Raw genomic sequence first — 16,542 nt, 5'->3', positions numbered from 1 at the left:
AGTCAATATAGGCACAGAGTTAAATATTTTAACATTTTCTTTTTTAAAAAATTTTTATTCAAGGTTTTCTCAATACAACAAAAAAACAAACAAAATAACATATAATTTTTCAATATCCACATTTTCTTCACTTCTTTGGACTTCCTCACATCTCTCGTTCCTGCATTCTAAGTTTTCGAACTTTACCCAGCAATTTATCACCTTGTTTCAATTCTTATATTATAATTTCCAATATTGTGTCCCTAATTTTAGATAGTTTTACCCAAACCTTAAAAGCTTAATTTTAGCATAATATTTATCCAAAATTTGTCTTTTCTTATATTTTCATTTATCTTCATACTCCTTTTAACTATCTTAATGGTGCCATATTATTAATAATCTTACATCTTTCTTAACACTCATACAATTTACAGTATTTTTGTAAATAGTCCTTAAATTTCTTCCAGTCCTCCTCCACAGCCTCTTCTCCCAGGTCTCGGATTCTGCCAGTCATTTCTGCTAATTCCATATAGTCTATCAGTTGCATCTGCCATTCTTCCAGTGTGGGCAAATCTTGGATTTTCCAGTGCTTGGCGATAAGTATCCTTGCTGCTGTTGTTGCATACATAAAAAATGTCCGATCCTTCTTTAACACCCTCTGGCCAACTGTTATGTATTGAAGTTCTCACCCAGGCCACCAGGAGTATTGTGTATGTAGTTTTCACTCAGGTCCACGTCAGTTATTTTAGGCGGGAAACCCTGGGTTGTTCTTGCTACAATGTTGACAGCCAGCTGCCTATAAAAGCAGGCCGGCTGAGCTGTTTGCTGTTCAGTTTTCTGTTCCAGCTTACAAAATAAAGAGCTGCTTGGAGAAATCGCTGTGTCGTCTGCCATGTCTACCCACTATTCAACACCGACATTTTCTAATGGTGCCCTCCAAGAATGGATAGGTTTGATCCTCTTGCAGTCCATGGGACTCTCCAGAGTCTCCTCCAGCACCATAATTCAAAAGCATCAATTCTTTGGCAATCGGCCTTAGAGAGCGCAATCAGTTGCCTAATAGTTTTCTGCTAGCGCAGCGGCTGTGTTGGATTCCTTCACTGTGCAATAAGCAAATTCTCCCGTCCACTAACCCAATAGCCCTTGGGCTAGCGGACAGAGGATTCTAGGTACAGCCCTATATTATTCAAGCTCAACGTGTGTGGAAAGGATTTATGGAGAGGAGCCGTGTAAGAATGTTGTTAACGTCGCTCATTTATGAGGCTGGCTCAGACAGAACAGAGCCCCAAGATGCAACATTTCTTCCTTTTGTTTTTTTTTCCAGTACATCCCACTGGATGGAGAATTCATCCTGGCCCCCGGTGCTGGGTTTGCAGCCTTCGACGGCAGTTTTGATCCAGGATGTGAGACAGGTATTGTGCTCGACCTACCGTTCATTAGTCATGCAAATTAAGCGCAGAGAGAATATGCCTCCGTTACGCTGCTGCTCACGAGTCATTCTCCCAGTCATAATTAACTTTCCCCTGGAGCCCCCTCCCCCAAAGTTTCGAAACTAGTCAGAGCTTTCCTTTTCATAATTGGGGGTGGGGGGTAAGAGAGAGAGAGAGAGAGGAGGAGGAGGAGGAGGAGGTGGAGGAAAGTGTAAGCATTGGTTGCAGGTGTTCCTCCAGGACTGTCTCCGTAGAGGTTCCCATTGAAATGAGTTGTTTTGCTCTTGCCAGAGAGCTGCATTCATTTCGATGCGGCTTACATGGGGGAATATTCCCAGTGGGATCGCGCTCATTGTTTGCCTTTCCATTGCGTCTAGTACAAGCATAGTGAGACTGAAATCCACGTTCCCTGGATTCAAGGCCTATAACAAAAAGGATGCATTGGACTTAACTTAATCTGGAGCCAAGTCTTGGAACCTAGGGGTGGTACCCAACTAAATAACCGAGCAAACAAAATGACTTCCGCTTGTGCAATGGGACTTCCCCCGCCTCTCTTCCCTCTGCTCATCTCCCGCACTGTCCAAAGGACCAGCACAACCTAACACTATTTTGGATGCGGTTCATTTTTTTGTGGATACCCCATTTCCGCGGGGGTTACGTTCCGAGGCACAGCGTGTTGTTTACGTGAAATTGCATATATTGGGAACACCATTGGAAAAGCCTGGAAACAATTGGAAAACCCTTTAAAAAACCAGCAGCACTTACCAGATGCCAAGCTAGGCCTCAACGGTCAGGGCAAGGTATTGCACTTGCAAAGACTTGTGGGGTTGCCAGGTGCTGCTTTTGTGCTCTTTTTCATCCTTTTTGGTCTCTTCAAGGGCCACTTTTGCTATTTTTATTTTATTTTTTAAGTTTTCCAGTTTTCCATTCTTATACAGTAGTTCTGTTTGACTCCCCACCCAAGCATTCCATGACAGTTCTTTTCAGATCATGATTGGCTGCATATACACCAGTTCATTCACCTTATTTTCCACACTCTCGTATCTTTAATATTGTCAACTGTTGGTCACAAAGTTCCCCTTACCTGGAATTTATATTTTAGGTCGAATTTTTGTAAATATTCCCCCAAGTGTTCCCACTCACTCCTCGTCTGTTTATCATCTTGATTTCTTATTTAAGATGTCATACTGGCTAGTTCTGCATATTCACTTAGTTTATATGGCCATTGTTCTTTCCCTGGGATCTCTCTTTGTTTCCAGCATCTTGCATATACTATCCTTGCTGCTGTCGTTCCATATAGAAACAAGTTGTAGGCTTTCTTTGGTAATTCGTTCCCCAATTACACCTACTAGAAATGGTTCCAGTTTCTTGGGGAATTTCCACCATAAATGAATAAGCGAACCAGACTTTTTCAGCATGATTTTGAACCTCTTTTGTATATTTTGGCCAATTATTTTGACCGGTGTCAAGCATCATCCATATTGCATTTTGTTGCTGTTGCATATTTTCTCTTATTTGGCAACATGCCGAGAAGTTCCTTGTTGAGTTCCATAATTTCCCCCGTTCAGCAATTCCCAATATTATGCCCAATATCCATAGCCCACTTTTGCAGTTTTTAAATGTGCTTCCGAGTGCGGCGCAATGCGCCAGTTCATGATCACACGTCCACTGGATGCACATAAATGTGGAGTTGCCTGTACTAGAATGTCAGTGCTTATGTTGATGTCTCCCTCCTGCTAGGTATGTTTAAACTTATGTCAGCAGATGCCTCACGGCCAATGCCATATTTATGTATAAGCTAAACAAGTTATAGCTTAAGTCCCCACTCTCTTGTGGGTCCCCCCAAAAATTAAAGGGTGAAAAGCTGGATGTACATTTCCAAAATATAAGATAAAAAACAAGCAAAACCTACATACGGCAACAGTGTTTTGTGTTGTGTAGGCTCCTATGATGTAAGTAAAGGGACCCGCCTTGCTAGCCTGCTCCCTAAAATATCACTGCTTTGCTCATTTCTATATATAGGGTGCCTGCATTCTGCATGGACTGGCTGCATGGCAACATATGCAAATGGTTTTAGATACCTATTAGGTCCATAAATTACCATATAGCATATTTTCAACACAAAAAAACCTTGACAATTTGTTGTTGACAAAGGACAGCTGGACATATAAACGGCCCCATTACCTTCAGTAGCTTAGGGCAGCCTTTCTCAACCTGTGGGTCCCCAGATGTTGTTGAACTACAACTCCCATCACCTCTAGCTAGCAATGCCAGAGCTCAGGGATGATGAGAGTTGTAGTCCAACAACATCTGGGGACCCACAGGTTGAGAACTGCTGGCTTAGGGCCTCATCAAACCTAAATCTGGCCTTGCTCATGGTGCACGGAATGGGATGGCCCATGAACAGCAGCCCTCCGCTTAAGTATGGAATCCCCTTCACGCGCATCTCCTTGTCATATCCAGATGGAACTGCATGGTGCAGAGGGAGCTCCACACAGGGAGATGTGCATGTATGGAGCTCTGTTGTATGGAGAGAGAGGCTGAGGCTTTATCTGTAGATGAGTGGGCAGGATGTCTACGGCCCCATGCCATCTAAGCAGACCAGAAGTCAGACCTACATTCTACACCAAGGCCCTTGACGTCCTTCGTCCTTACGGGCGTGCTGCGTTATGTGCAAATCTGTGACAGCTTCGTTAATATTGAACGGGAAGAAAGTTGTTAATGAATTAAATATGAGCCTCGGCAAATAGACTGTGTACAGCTGCCCCTGTGTATTGTTTATTTTCATATTAAATTCCCCAGCAGAGGAACTATGGGATATAGTTCGTGCATGGCATGTTTACAATTGCACTTGCAGAGAGCTGGGTCTGGGGTGGGGGCGGCGGCAGGGGAACCAGTGGCTGATACATTGCTAATAAAGTTGTTCCGGTTATCGTCATCCACGGCTTTCCCCAGGATTACTCACACTTGATGTTTGTGGAAGATCCTCTCCAGCGACTTCCATAAGATCTGTGCAGCGTTCCAGTAATATGCCTGGGATAATAAACCAGAGGATAGCCGCGTGGAATCATAGAACTGTAGAGTTGGAAGGGAATTGTGAGGGTCATCTAGTCCAACCACTGCAATGCAGGAATCTTTTGCCCAAGGTGGGGCTCAAACCCCCAACCCCCAACCCTGAGACTGAGAGTCTCATGCTCTACCGACTGAGAGCTAAACTACTGGATCACACCACACCAATCCGGGGAGCATACACACCATGCATTCAATGCACATCACTTTCTTCAAAGAACCCTGGGAAGTGTCTATCCCACCCTGAGAGCTATAATTCCCAGGGCCCTTAACAAACTACAGTTCCCAGAATTCTTTGGGGGAGTAGTCTTGTGTTTTAGATGGGTGATATGTATGAAGCTGCAGTAATCAGCTGTGGGCTATCACCTAGAAGCTCAGCATCAAATAAACGAAGATCATGGCCACTGGGCTCATCACCTCCTGGCAAATTAAAGGGGAAGAAATGGAGGCAGTGAGAGATTTTACTTTCTTGGGCTCCATGATCACTGCAGATGGTGACAGCAGTCACGAAATTAAAAGACGCCTGCTTCTTGGGAGAAAAGCGATGACAAACCTAAACAGAATCTTAAAAAGCAGAGATATCACCTAGCCGACAAAGGTGATTTGATGCTTTTGAATTATGGTGCTGGCTCTTGAGGATCCCATGGACTACAAGAAGATCAAACCTATCCATTCTGAAGGAAATCAGCCCTGAGTGCTCACTGGAAGGACAGATCCTGAAGCTGAGGCTCCAATACTTTGGCCACCTCATGAGAAGAGAAGGCTCCCTGGAAAAGACCCTGATGTTGGGAAAGATGGAGGGCACAAGGAGAAGGGGACAACAGAGGACGAGATGGTTGGACAGTGTTCTCGAAGCTACCAGCATGAGTTTGACCAAACTGCGGGAGGCAGTGGAAGACAGGAGTACCTGGCGTGCTCTGGTCCATGGGGTCATGAAGAGCCGGACACGACTAAACGACTAAACAACAACAACATCACCTAGATCAGTGGTTCTCAACCTGTGGGTCCCCAGATGTTGTTGGACTACAACTCCCATCATTCCTGAGCTCTGGCCATGCTAGCTAGAGGTGATGGGAGTTGTAGTTCAACAACATTTGGGGACCCACAGGTTGAGAAAAGCTGACCTAGATCAAAGGTGCAGTTAATGCACCTTGCTTCCACTTAAGAGTGGCTGGAGGGGAAGCAAGGCTGAACTTTCTTGGGAACAAGACAGGGATGGACCTCAGCCCCCACTGTGTGCATTCTCACAAGGAAGGGAGAGAGGGAAGATGGAGGAAGTGTGTGAGAAGGAGGCATCTGGAGTGACATCTCCACCTTTGCACAGATAATCATAACATTATAAAGCTGGAAGGGACCTTCAGGGTCACCTAGTCCAGGTATCTTCAACCTCTTCTGACCCATGACTCACCTTTAAACCAAACATGCGTTTAGGGACCCACCATATATTTGCATGGTGGCAGTGCTCCTGTTGCAACCCATCTTGGATCAAGCTGTGACCCACTAGAGGGTCCTGACCCACCAATTCAAGACCAGTGATCTAGTCCAAGCCCTTGTACAGTGGGGGATCTTCAACTGCAGCATCCCTGGCAGATGGCTGTCCGGGAACTTCTTCAATACCACCAGGAGAGGCCGCTGTCTTCCATGACAGCCTGTTCCACAGCTCTTAACATCAGGGCATTTCTCCTGATGTCCAGGCAAAGTCCGGTTCCTTGCAGTTTCCCTTCTTTGGAACACAGAAAGCTGTCAGACCATTGGCCCATCCACTGGTCTATACTGGTTGACTGAAGCTCTCTGAGGTTTCAGGTAGTGGGCATTCCCAGCCCTGCCTTTAGATACTGGGGATTGAGCCTGGACCTCCTGCATAAGAGCAGATGTTCTACCACTGAGCCATGACCTTTCCCTTATTGTTCTAGGGCTGTTCATTGGCGCCACAGAGCTCCATATTCTTCAGATAATTTGAAAACTGCTTTTATGTCTCCCCTTCGTCTTCTTGTCTCCAGGCAAGACATAGCTTGCTCATTCAACCTGCTTAGCGACTTGATTTCCACAACCCTCAAAATCCTGGTTACTGTCCTCTTGGAATACTCCAGTTTGTCAATGTCCCCCTTAAAGTGTGGCTCCCATGATTGTAGACTTCCCTCCATATTATGTAAGGCCAAGCAACACAAATACAAACATACATACATACATACATACATACATACATACATACGTGTGTGTGTGTGTGTGTGTGTGTGTGTGTAATTCAATGGAGAACAAAAAAGAATACTGGAATATTTGAAATTAGTTAGAAATATGCTATATTTGTAATGAAAGCTCAGATGATCGGAATTTCAGTGGATTTATGAGCTTCAGTGTTAGAGGTTCTGTTCTGCACTTTACAATGTCAATATGGCATGGGTGATTCCTAGGGTCCTTGTTCTCATTTATTTTTAATTATGAAAATCAGAAGTCGCCCATATGCAGTGGCTGGCCATGCAGATTGGTGAGTTTCCCTCATGCACTTGCCATGCTTTAAAAAAGAAATCTTAGCGTTAATTATAAACAAATAAAAAGAATAAATATCAGTGAAGCAGAACAGACTCCACAAGTTTCTCCCTCCCTCCCTCCTATTAGCTTCAGAAGTCACCTTTGCCAGCGCAGACAGGTTCCAGTGGTATGACCCCACTCTGTGGCGTGCTGCAACCTCATTGGACAACCTCGATCAAGGCAAACACACCTTCTCGGTGGATGAAGAAAGAGTCCCGTGCCAGTACGATGACGTTATCTTTCCACCCGAAACCTCCTTCCATGTGAACATCGAGTCGTCTGAGCAGGCCATACGGCTCAGGAGCATTTCAGTCATGGGGCAGGTAAAACAGGGCGTTTGTGAGATGAAACCGTGGCTGCTTCACCATTCTTTGTTTTGCGATTCCAAAAATAAAATAAAGGATTGCGAGTGGAGATGGGCAACTTCCTCCAGATTCACTGTGAATCGGCTGGGGAGGGGAACAGGTATAGCCCTACTGCTAGATTAAAGCAGCAGCCCACCTCCCCACACCAGCTAAGCGAGGATGCTCTGGGGGAGGGCATGATCCAGTCTTCACTATTGAAGGGTCCACTATTGAAGAGAGCCAGTGTGGTGTGGTGGTTAAGAGCAGTAGTCTTGTAATCTGGTGAACCGGGTTCGCTTCCCTGCTCCTCCACATGCAGCTGCTGGGTGACCTTGGGCCAGTCACACTTCTTTGAAGTCTCTCAGCCCCACTCACCTCACAGAGTGCTTGTTGTGGGGGAGGAAGGGAAAGGAGAATGTTAGCCACTTTGAGACTCCTTTGGGTAGTGATAAAGCGGGATATCAAATCCAAACTCTTTTAAAGCTCTCCCTTCTCTTTCCCAGGTAACCACTTGCCCGGTTTGGGGAAAGGAGGCAGGAAGACTCTAGGACCTTGACAGAGTCCTCATGCCTCCTTGCTGAAGCCTGGCAAGTGCTTACCAGATTTGAAAAGAACATACTTCAGCTGTGGACCCAGTGCCCCCGCACCCCTCGCGCTGCCCTAAATCCACTTCTGTTCTTGCATACACACATGCAAGCAGACACACATATATGCACACACAGAGATACACATCCTCCAGTGCGGTCTTGGAAGGTCAGGAAAAAATTGATTGTGATCAAGACCTCAAACTGCCAGTTAGCCACCTCTGTATTAAGCGCATTGATGGTCTGAAACATCATTTTCTCTGGCACTGTGATAAAGCGATATCACCATGTCAAGCAGCCTTCACACATGAAAAGCCTCCCTGTGTTCATGCACACTCTCGATTTCAAGTGGCCTGATTTGCATGAATCAAGCCTTATCCCTCACTGTTTTTTCGATGCTTATCCAAGGTCACAGGGTCTTCTTCCAATAGCAGCTAGTTGCTATTTCAGAATCACAGCAGTTTACAATGCTTAGACATAAAAACAGCTGTACTTTTTATCTGATCATGTTGTTGGTGAGACATAAAAACAACATTACTTTTTATCTGATCAGGTTGATTTTTCTTGAGGGAACTGTTGATTTCTGAGTTTTGTTTTCCCCCTGCCTCCCCATCGCCGCTACTTTCTCCTGAACGGGAATTAGAAGTTCACCAGTGACAACACCCTGGCAGAGTATATGCAGAGCTCCTCTGCAAAGCTACAGTTCCATGGACAAGGGGTATTCCAGCTGTCGAACACCAGGTGCCCAGACAAATCGGGCTGCGAATGTGGAAATGCTGTGGTAAGTTCTTGGCCACTGGCATTCTCTGAGGCACTAGGTTCCGTTATCAAGAGACTTCAAGATAGGAGTCAAGATAGGAGTTTGAAGGAGTCTGGCCTATTGAAAACCCACATGATACCGCTAGATTATTGAAGCTGATTCACTGAGAATACTTTGCAGAGATATAAGGATCAGTGCAACCAGTGAAGTCTTCTGGGGCTCTTTTTCTGCATAACCCGTAATAATAAATAATAATAATATTTTTTTATTTATATCCTGCCCTTCCCGGTTCAAAAAATTGGGCTCAGGGTGGCTAACAAGAAATTTAAAACAATTGGTGCAACAAAAAACAGCATAAAATACAGTATAAAACGTGAATAACAATAAATTCAGTAAAGAAAGGAGTAGGGATATTGAAGAATTCTGGCAGAAACGGGAGGCATTAGGTGGACAAACATGTACATGAGGGCGCAAGAGGGTGCTAGCCGAACACATGGATTGCCAACATGGCACCTGTGGGGACAGGTGGGCCTGCTGGAATTAGACAACAACAACAACAGCTTTTGCCCTGCCCATCTGAATGGGTTGCCCCAGCCCCTCTGGGCGGCTTTCAACAGAATATACAAAAACAGTACATCAGACAAAGAAATTGAAAGAAAGGCTCCCCCTTCCCTTGGCCTAACTGCTCTGTAGGGGGTGATTTCAGGACAGTTGCAGTTGAGGAGAGGAGCGTGGCAATGATAATGGCTATGTTCTGCCTCCACCGTTTGGGGCAGCAACACTTCTGAATACCAGTTGCTGGAAACCACAGGAGCTATTGCGCTCAAATCTTGCTTGTGGGCTTCACACAGGCATCTGGTTGGCCACTGTGAGAACAGGATGCTGGACTAGATGGGCCCTTGGCCGGATCCAGCAGGCTCTTCTTATATTCTTCTTACAAGCAGGCAGGCAATAGGTATAGTCAGTGCTCCCCCCCCCTAAAAAAAATGATTAGGAGTGCTCTCATTTGAGAGCCAGTGTGGTGTAGTGGTTAAGAGCGGTGGACTCGTAATCTGGTGAACCAGGTTCGCTTCCCCACTCCTCCACATGCAGCTGCTTGGGCTAGTCACACTTCTTTGAAGTCACTCAGCCCCACTCACCTCACAGAGTGTTTGTTGTGGGGGAGGAAGGGAAAGGAGAATGTCAGCCGCTTTGAGACTCCTTCGGGTACTGATAAAGCGGGATATCAAATTCAAACTCCTCCTCTTATCATTTTCCTACTCATATTGAAATCCTGCCCCTCAATAAGACCGAATTTAGATTAAATGTTATGGGGGGGTGCATACTCCTGCGTACCCCCCCCCCCCGAAAAAAAGCACTGGGTATAGTAGTCTTTGTCTGAGCACCTAGGTATCTGCATTGGAGATCTCTGGAAACCAGTTCATTTGTGCAGGCGGAAACATTTTTCTTCCCTGAGTAATCTACCTGCTCTTGTTGAAGGACCATGACAGAATCTGCGCTGCCTTGCTCCAGAAGTCCGGGAATCAATGTCCACAGGTGATGTGCAAGGACCCCCTAAAGCCCATTGGCCATTGCTGTGAAATGTGCGGTAAGTGAAGACCAGCTTTGTTATAGCTGTTTGCAGGACAGAGGAGCGAATCAGTTCGCCTGCAATTCACTCTGCCAACAGGTGCAGTTGCAAGGATTTGGGAAATATAGCATATATTGTATTTTGAATGTAAAAGGCCCTGGGTTCAATCCTTGACATCTCCTGCCTGAGACTCCGAGAGAGTCACTGCCAGTCAATAACTCTAAGCTAGACGAGCCAGTGGTCTGACTCAATACTGAGGTCAGCCTGGATAGCTCAGTTGGTTAGAGCATGGTGGTGATAATGCCAAGGTTGCAGGTTCGAACCTCATATGCATATTCCTGCATATCCAACTCCCAAGAGACTGCGATCTACCGTATTTTTCACTCCATAAGACACACTTTTCTCCTCCTAAAAAGTAAGGGGAAATGTGAGTGTGACTTATGGAGTGAAAGGCGCTGTGCAGAGAGGTAGAGCTGCGCAGTGCCCCTTCAGCGAAACGGGAGGAGGAACGGAGACCCTTCTGTTCCTCCTCCCACTTCGCTGAAGGGGCGCTGCGCAGCTCTCCCTCTCTGTGCAGAGCCTATCCTGGAAGCCGGAGGAGGAACAGAAGGGACTCCTTCTGTTCCTTCTCCAGGAAGGGGTGCAGCACAGTTCTCCCACTCAGAGAGGGAGAACTGCACAGCGCCCCTTCAGCAACGCTCCTGTCCTGGCTTCTGCCTTAGCCGTGCGCAGCCTCTTCGGGCAGGGGGAGCCTTCATCCCGCTGCCCTGAAGAAGCTTGTCGCAGTTATCCCAGAAGCCAGAACAGCCACACGGTATCCCAGAAGCCAGATCCCTCTTGCTGTTCTGGCTTCTGGGATTCAGAATAATTTTTTCTTGTTTTCCTCCTCCCCAAACTAGGTGCGCCTTATGGTCTGGTGTGTCTTATGGAGCGAAAAATACGGTACTCCCAATATTAAAAAAACTGGCGTTGATTTACCCGTTGGAGGGAGGAGGAGCGTGTGTGGGGTGGGTGGGTGGAAGGTGGCAGTTAACTGGAAGCGGGGGGAGGATTGCCTAGAGTTGTTAAGCTTCTTTTGGGGTGGCAACATTCCTAGCCCTCTTCATTTAATACCGTGATCGACCAAGATCACCCACGATTGACCAGGATCACACCGGGGATTTACCTGTTGATCACGGTCGACTGCTTGAGCATGTCTGGACTAGATATTCAGGGTGCCTTCCAATTCTATGATTCTATGATATAAGGCAGATTCCTATCTTAGGGCTTATCTACATTACCTAAAGCTTTCCCCATGCAAACCCGCTCTTCTAAGCAGAATCGGAGCAAACGCTAGTTGGGGTTTTCTGCAGATTGACATTTGCTCCAATTGATGTTTAAAGAGCGGATTTGGGCAGAGAAAGCTTTGGAGCAAAAGGGCAGGGGAGGTGTTTGGACACAGAGCTTTAAACCTCAGACTGTGCTTGGAAAGAGGCGAGGGAAGCTAAGTGTGGATTAGCCCTTCATGGCAATATGTGTACTGCATCAAAAGTAAAGCTGGAACAGTGGTATGTGTTGAAATTCAGCATAAGTTCAAACTTTTCGCATTTTGAACAGTTCCAGATCTTGCTTTTGAAAATTGACTCGAGGTGAGTTTGTGGGTTTTTTTTTAAGAAAGAACGGAGCAGGGCTAAGGGACCTTTGACAATGGGAGTCAATAATAATAATAATAATAATAATAATAATAATAATAATAATAATAATAATAATTTTTTATTTATACCCCACCCTCCCCAGCCAAGGCTGGGCTCAGAGCGGCTTACAAGCAATAATAAAAACAAGTGTAATGATTACAACTTAAAAACAAAATTAAAATACATTAAAATATTGAAATATTAAAATATTAAAATTTAGCCTCATCACAGGAGGAGAAGGAAAGGAAAAAAGAAAGAGAGGGAGGGAATCAAATTGGCTCCAACCAAAGGCCAGGCGGAACAACTCTGTCTTAGGGGCCCTGCGGAAAGAAATCAGATCCTGCAGGGCCCTGGTCTCATGAGGCAGAGCGTTCCACCAGGCCGGAGCCAGTGCTGAAAAGGCCCTGGCTCTGGTTGAAGCCAATTTAACTTCCTTAGGGCCCGGGACCACTAGGGTGTTGCTATTTATGGACCTTAAGGTCCTCCGTGGGGCATACCAGGAGAGGCGGTCCCTGGAAAGAACAGGGCAAAATTTAAGTGTGGATAAGCCCTTAGATTTTTTTTTTAAAAAAGGAGATGTTCCTGCCTCTCTCATGGCGCTCAACCCTTCTGGGCTGCCCTCGGAATGTAGAATAATAATAATAATAATAATAATAATAATAATAATAATAATTCAATTTATATACTGCCCTTTATCAGGAGATCCCAGCAGCGGCGTAGCGTGGGTTATCAGCACCCGGGGCAAGGCAAGTAATTTGCGCCCCCTAACCCGGGGCAAGGCAAGTCATTTGCGCCCCCTAACCCGGGGCAAGGCAAGTCATTTGCGCCCCCTAACCCGGGGCAAGGCAAGTCATTTGCGCCCCCTAACCTGGGGCAAGGCAAGTAATTTGCGCCCCCTAACCTGGGGCAAGGCAAGTACAGTAATTTACTCTCCCAAGCAGCAGCAGCGAGGCTTCTCTTTCCCCGCGCTCTCCCGGAGCTGCCTCTTTTCTTTCCTTTTTTCTCTTTCTCCAAGGCTTTTCGCTTTCTCTCCTTAATTGATTCCCTGCCCTGCCTGAGGGCGCCCTGAGGAGACTCCGCTCTCCCTTTTGACCAGGCGAGGTGGAAAAAAGGGGGGAAAGTCTCTTCCTGCCCCCTCGCCAGACTCCCGGCTCCGCTCGGCTTGGCTCACTACCCAGGCGGCCAGTGGAGAGAGAGCCGCATAAAGCTCCTCTCCCTCCGCTTCGCCAAACTGTCAAAGCCCGGCAGCAGCGGCAACGGCAGCAGCAGGCGCAGCCAGACCCCCGCCAGCCAGCCAGCAAGCCCGGCTTCCTCTCCTTTTTTTGCCCGCGGCAGAAGGCTTTGCTCTCCCCCTTCTGCGACCTCCTCACCAAGCCGAGCGAGCGCGGGCTCCCTAACCCGTGGATTTTAGTAGGGGCAGAGAGCTGCTAGTGCGAGTGCGCCCCCCGCCCAAGTTGCGCCCGGTGCGGCCGGCACCCCTGGCACCCCCCACGCTACGCCACTGGATCCCAGGGTGGTGTAAACATTAAAAACACATTACAGAACATTGATGAGAAAAACAAAATAAAAAGTTGAAGTTGTAGTCCAGCAACATCTGGCAGTCTACAGGTTCTCCATCTCCGCTTCAGAATATGATCTCTCTTGGTCTGTGTGCAGGCGCATTTCATCAATGGCTACTCTAGTTGGTACCCTCCCTCCTCTCTCTTTTCAGCATCTTTCCTGGGTCCCCATCTATGCACATACCTGGGGTCTCATCAACCTGAGTTAACTCAGGAGGACTTATAAGTGAAAATATTGAGGGGGGGGGGATTAGTTAATAATGCAATCCTATCCATGTTTACTCATAAGTAAGACCCACTGTATGCAGTGGGTGGGGCTTACACCCAACTAAGTGTGGATGAATAGCATTGCATCCTGAATTTCAAATTTCAGGAAACATCTTGCAATTAAAAATGGTTAAGTAGCTTTGCATCTTACCCACCCTCCCAAGATGTCATGACAGAATGGCAGATTTTAAACACACACAAGTTGATTCTCCTGGCAGCCCGTAACACTGTGAATTTATCAGCTTTTAATGGAGATGTGATCCTAGATTTCCCCCATTCTGATACTCAATCCACTCTGCTCTTTTCACATTAGACAACCATCCATCATATGGTAGCTTCTTTAAATTTCTCCAATGGGAGCTCAGACTGCATGGGGAGTCAGTTTATTTGCTGGATAAATTCCTATCTTATCCTTCTTCTTAAAAGCCCCAGCCTGACATTCACAGGATTATCTCATTTTTCCTAAGGAACAATTTTGTGATCTAGGCGAGGGTGAGAGATAAAGGCTATTTCTCCACATTTATCAATATCCTACTCTTTCTCCAAAGAATTCTGGGCATCACACATGGTTCTTTCCCTCTTTTCCTTTCAGCAACAAGTCTGTGGGGTACATTCGGTTGAGATATGATGACTTACCCCAAATCACCCAGTCAGTCAGCTCTGTAGCTGAGTGAGGTTTCAAACTCAATTCTCTCCAGTACTCCTCAAGTGAGTTTAATGTAGAGAAATCTGGAAAAGACCCCTTAAGTCCAGGAAACGAGGAAACAGTGACTTTGCCCCATGTCTATGATAAAATCCTCAACCTGGTTTTAGACTACAACTCCCATCACTCCTGATTGATGGGGCTGATGGGAGTTGTAGTCCAAAACCAGGTTGAGGATTTTATCATAGATCTGCCTGTCCTCTCTCCTGCTGAGGCAGTGGTAGTCCAAGGCTGGATCTAGATACATGAAAGAAGTGTTTCAGTTAAACGTGTTGCAAACTTTGTATGAGAAATCGGGTAAGCAAAAACAGGACTCTGCAGCGCCATCTGGTGTCACAGTGTTAGAATGTATAAACAATGCATATAAAGCGTTTTTTCTTGGCTAATGTAGCAGAGTCCCAAGTCTGGTAGGCTGGGTCACGACAGACAGAGCTTCATCTTAAACCTAGAGTTGCTAAGTGGCCAGGGGGGGACCGAACTTTGGGCTGCTTTTGCGCTATCAGCAACAGCCTGAAATCAGCAGGTGGAAGTTTATCACAGCGTGGAGAACAGACAAGGTCCTGGTGCGTTGCCTATATCTCATTGTCTATACCGTAATTATCTCAGTCCTGAACACAAAAGCAGAAGGTCGCGAATTACCAAATTATTTCAGCCCCTGTTTATTGCTAGGAACACATTCCAGCCTATAGCTGGAAATGAGGCCAACTAAAGACAACTGTGCTGGACCTAAATGTAAATGCAATTTAAAAATGAGATATATATATATCCAACAGGTTAGTTCCATTTCTTGTTCTTCTTCCTCGTGGTTTTCGTCTGTTAGTTTACCTGGGAGGCAGACGTGGAGGTTTTCTGTACAGTGTTCCTAATTACCATATGAAAACTGAATGCTTTAGGGGGCCACCATATGCTGCTTAGGCGAGTCTTTTAAAGCAATTAAAATAACTTTTTTTTCCAGAAGCCGCTTTTTTCTTCACCAGGGAAAAACCAATAAACTAATACAGAGCCTTGGAGAACATGTAGTTCATTGGCCTGCCATTGTAGTTCATCCTGGGTAAAGACAGGATTGGCTGCACCTCTTGAAACACCCACAACCACCAGTTATACGCCAGGAAAATCCAGATTTACTCAAACCTATAACTGGCTGGCAAGCAGGCTTTTTTGTGCTAAGTTTGCACCATGTTTTTAATAATAATACATTTTTATTTGTACCCCACCCTCCCCAGCTAAAGCCGGGCTCAGAGCGGCTAAAATCATAAAAAGAGGTGATTTTACATGACTATAAGCAGTGCTTTTTTTTCAAGAAAAAAACCACGGCATGCTGTCTCTTTAGCTGGTTTGGGGGGGGGGGTTCCACCCCTGGTTCTGATGGAGGTCAAATAAAGGCAACTCTGTCACCTCCGAGATTCAGGAGGATGGCTAGAGCAGCTCAGAAGGCCCCTTGCAGAAACCTGTTTGTATGTGCGACAATAGAGGCCTTGCTGCAAAGCTTAAAGCCTGTCGCCGCTACATGAGATATGGATTGAAGAAAAGGCAATATGAATTGACTCCACCTCACAGCTTGACCAACCAGGGCTAGGAGCGGTTAGGAGCTAGAAGAAGAAGAAGGGTTTGAATTTGATATCCCGCCTTTCACTCCCCTTTAGGAGTCTCAAAGCGGCTAACAGTCTCCTTTCCCTTCATCCCTCACAACAAACACTCTGTGAGGTGAGTGGGGCTGAGAGACTTCAGAGAAGTGTGACTGGCCCAAGGTCACCCAGCAGCTGCATGTGGAGGAGCGGAGACGCGAACCCGGTTCCCCAGATTACGAGACTACCGATCTTAACCACTACACCACACTGGCTCTCACAGCTAGGCGGACTCACAGATCTAAAACAGCAACAAGTGTAGACTCGCACAAGCTGACCAGCTTCTGTTTTGACTTGAAATGTTTGTTTGGGGCTTGTCAGAAGTACTTAAAAGCAAGACGCAGGCGGGGGGAGCATCGGCCCGCAATGGCACCCAGTTGAGAGGCGCCAGAACTGCACTCTGCCGTGCTTCAGCTGAAAAAAGAAGCACTGACTCTAAGCCATAGATGG

At 46.3% G+C, this 16,542-nt stretch overlaps 1 protein-coding gene across 3 annotated transcripts in view; it reads left to right on the top strand.

The window, feature by feature from the left end:
* AMN (amnion associated transmembrane protein) overlaps positions 1–16,542 on the top strand; it is an 84,101-nt gene that overhangs the window by 40,617 nt on the left and 26,942 nt on the right. For all 3 annotated transcript variants that reach the window (XM_083734964.1, XM_083734965.1, XM_083734963.1), the window contains exons 4-7: positions 1,304–1,391; positions 7,095–7,330; positions 8,579–8,716; positions 10,175–10,283. In XM_083734964.1, the coding sequence (XP_083591090.1) occupies positions 1,304–1,391; positions 7,095–7,330; positions 8,579–8,716; positions 10,175–10,283 (571 nt within the window). The remainder of the gene's footprint in view (positions 1–1,303; positions 1,392–7,094; positions 7,331–8,578; positions 8,717–10,174; positions 10,284–16,542) is intronic.

The sequence above is a fragment of the Podarcis gaigeae genome (genome assembly GCF_964106915.1).
Source record: "Podarcis gaigeae genome assembly, chromosome: 1".
NCBI classification, from domain to species: domain Eukaryota; kingdom Metazoa; phylum Chordata; class Lepidosauria; order Squamata; family Lacertidae; genus Podarcis; species Podarcis gaigeae.
This window is presented reverse-complemented; position numbering and strand designations above follow the sequence as displayed.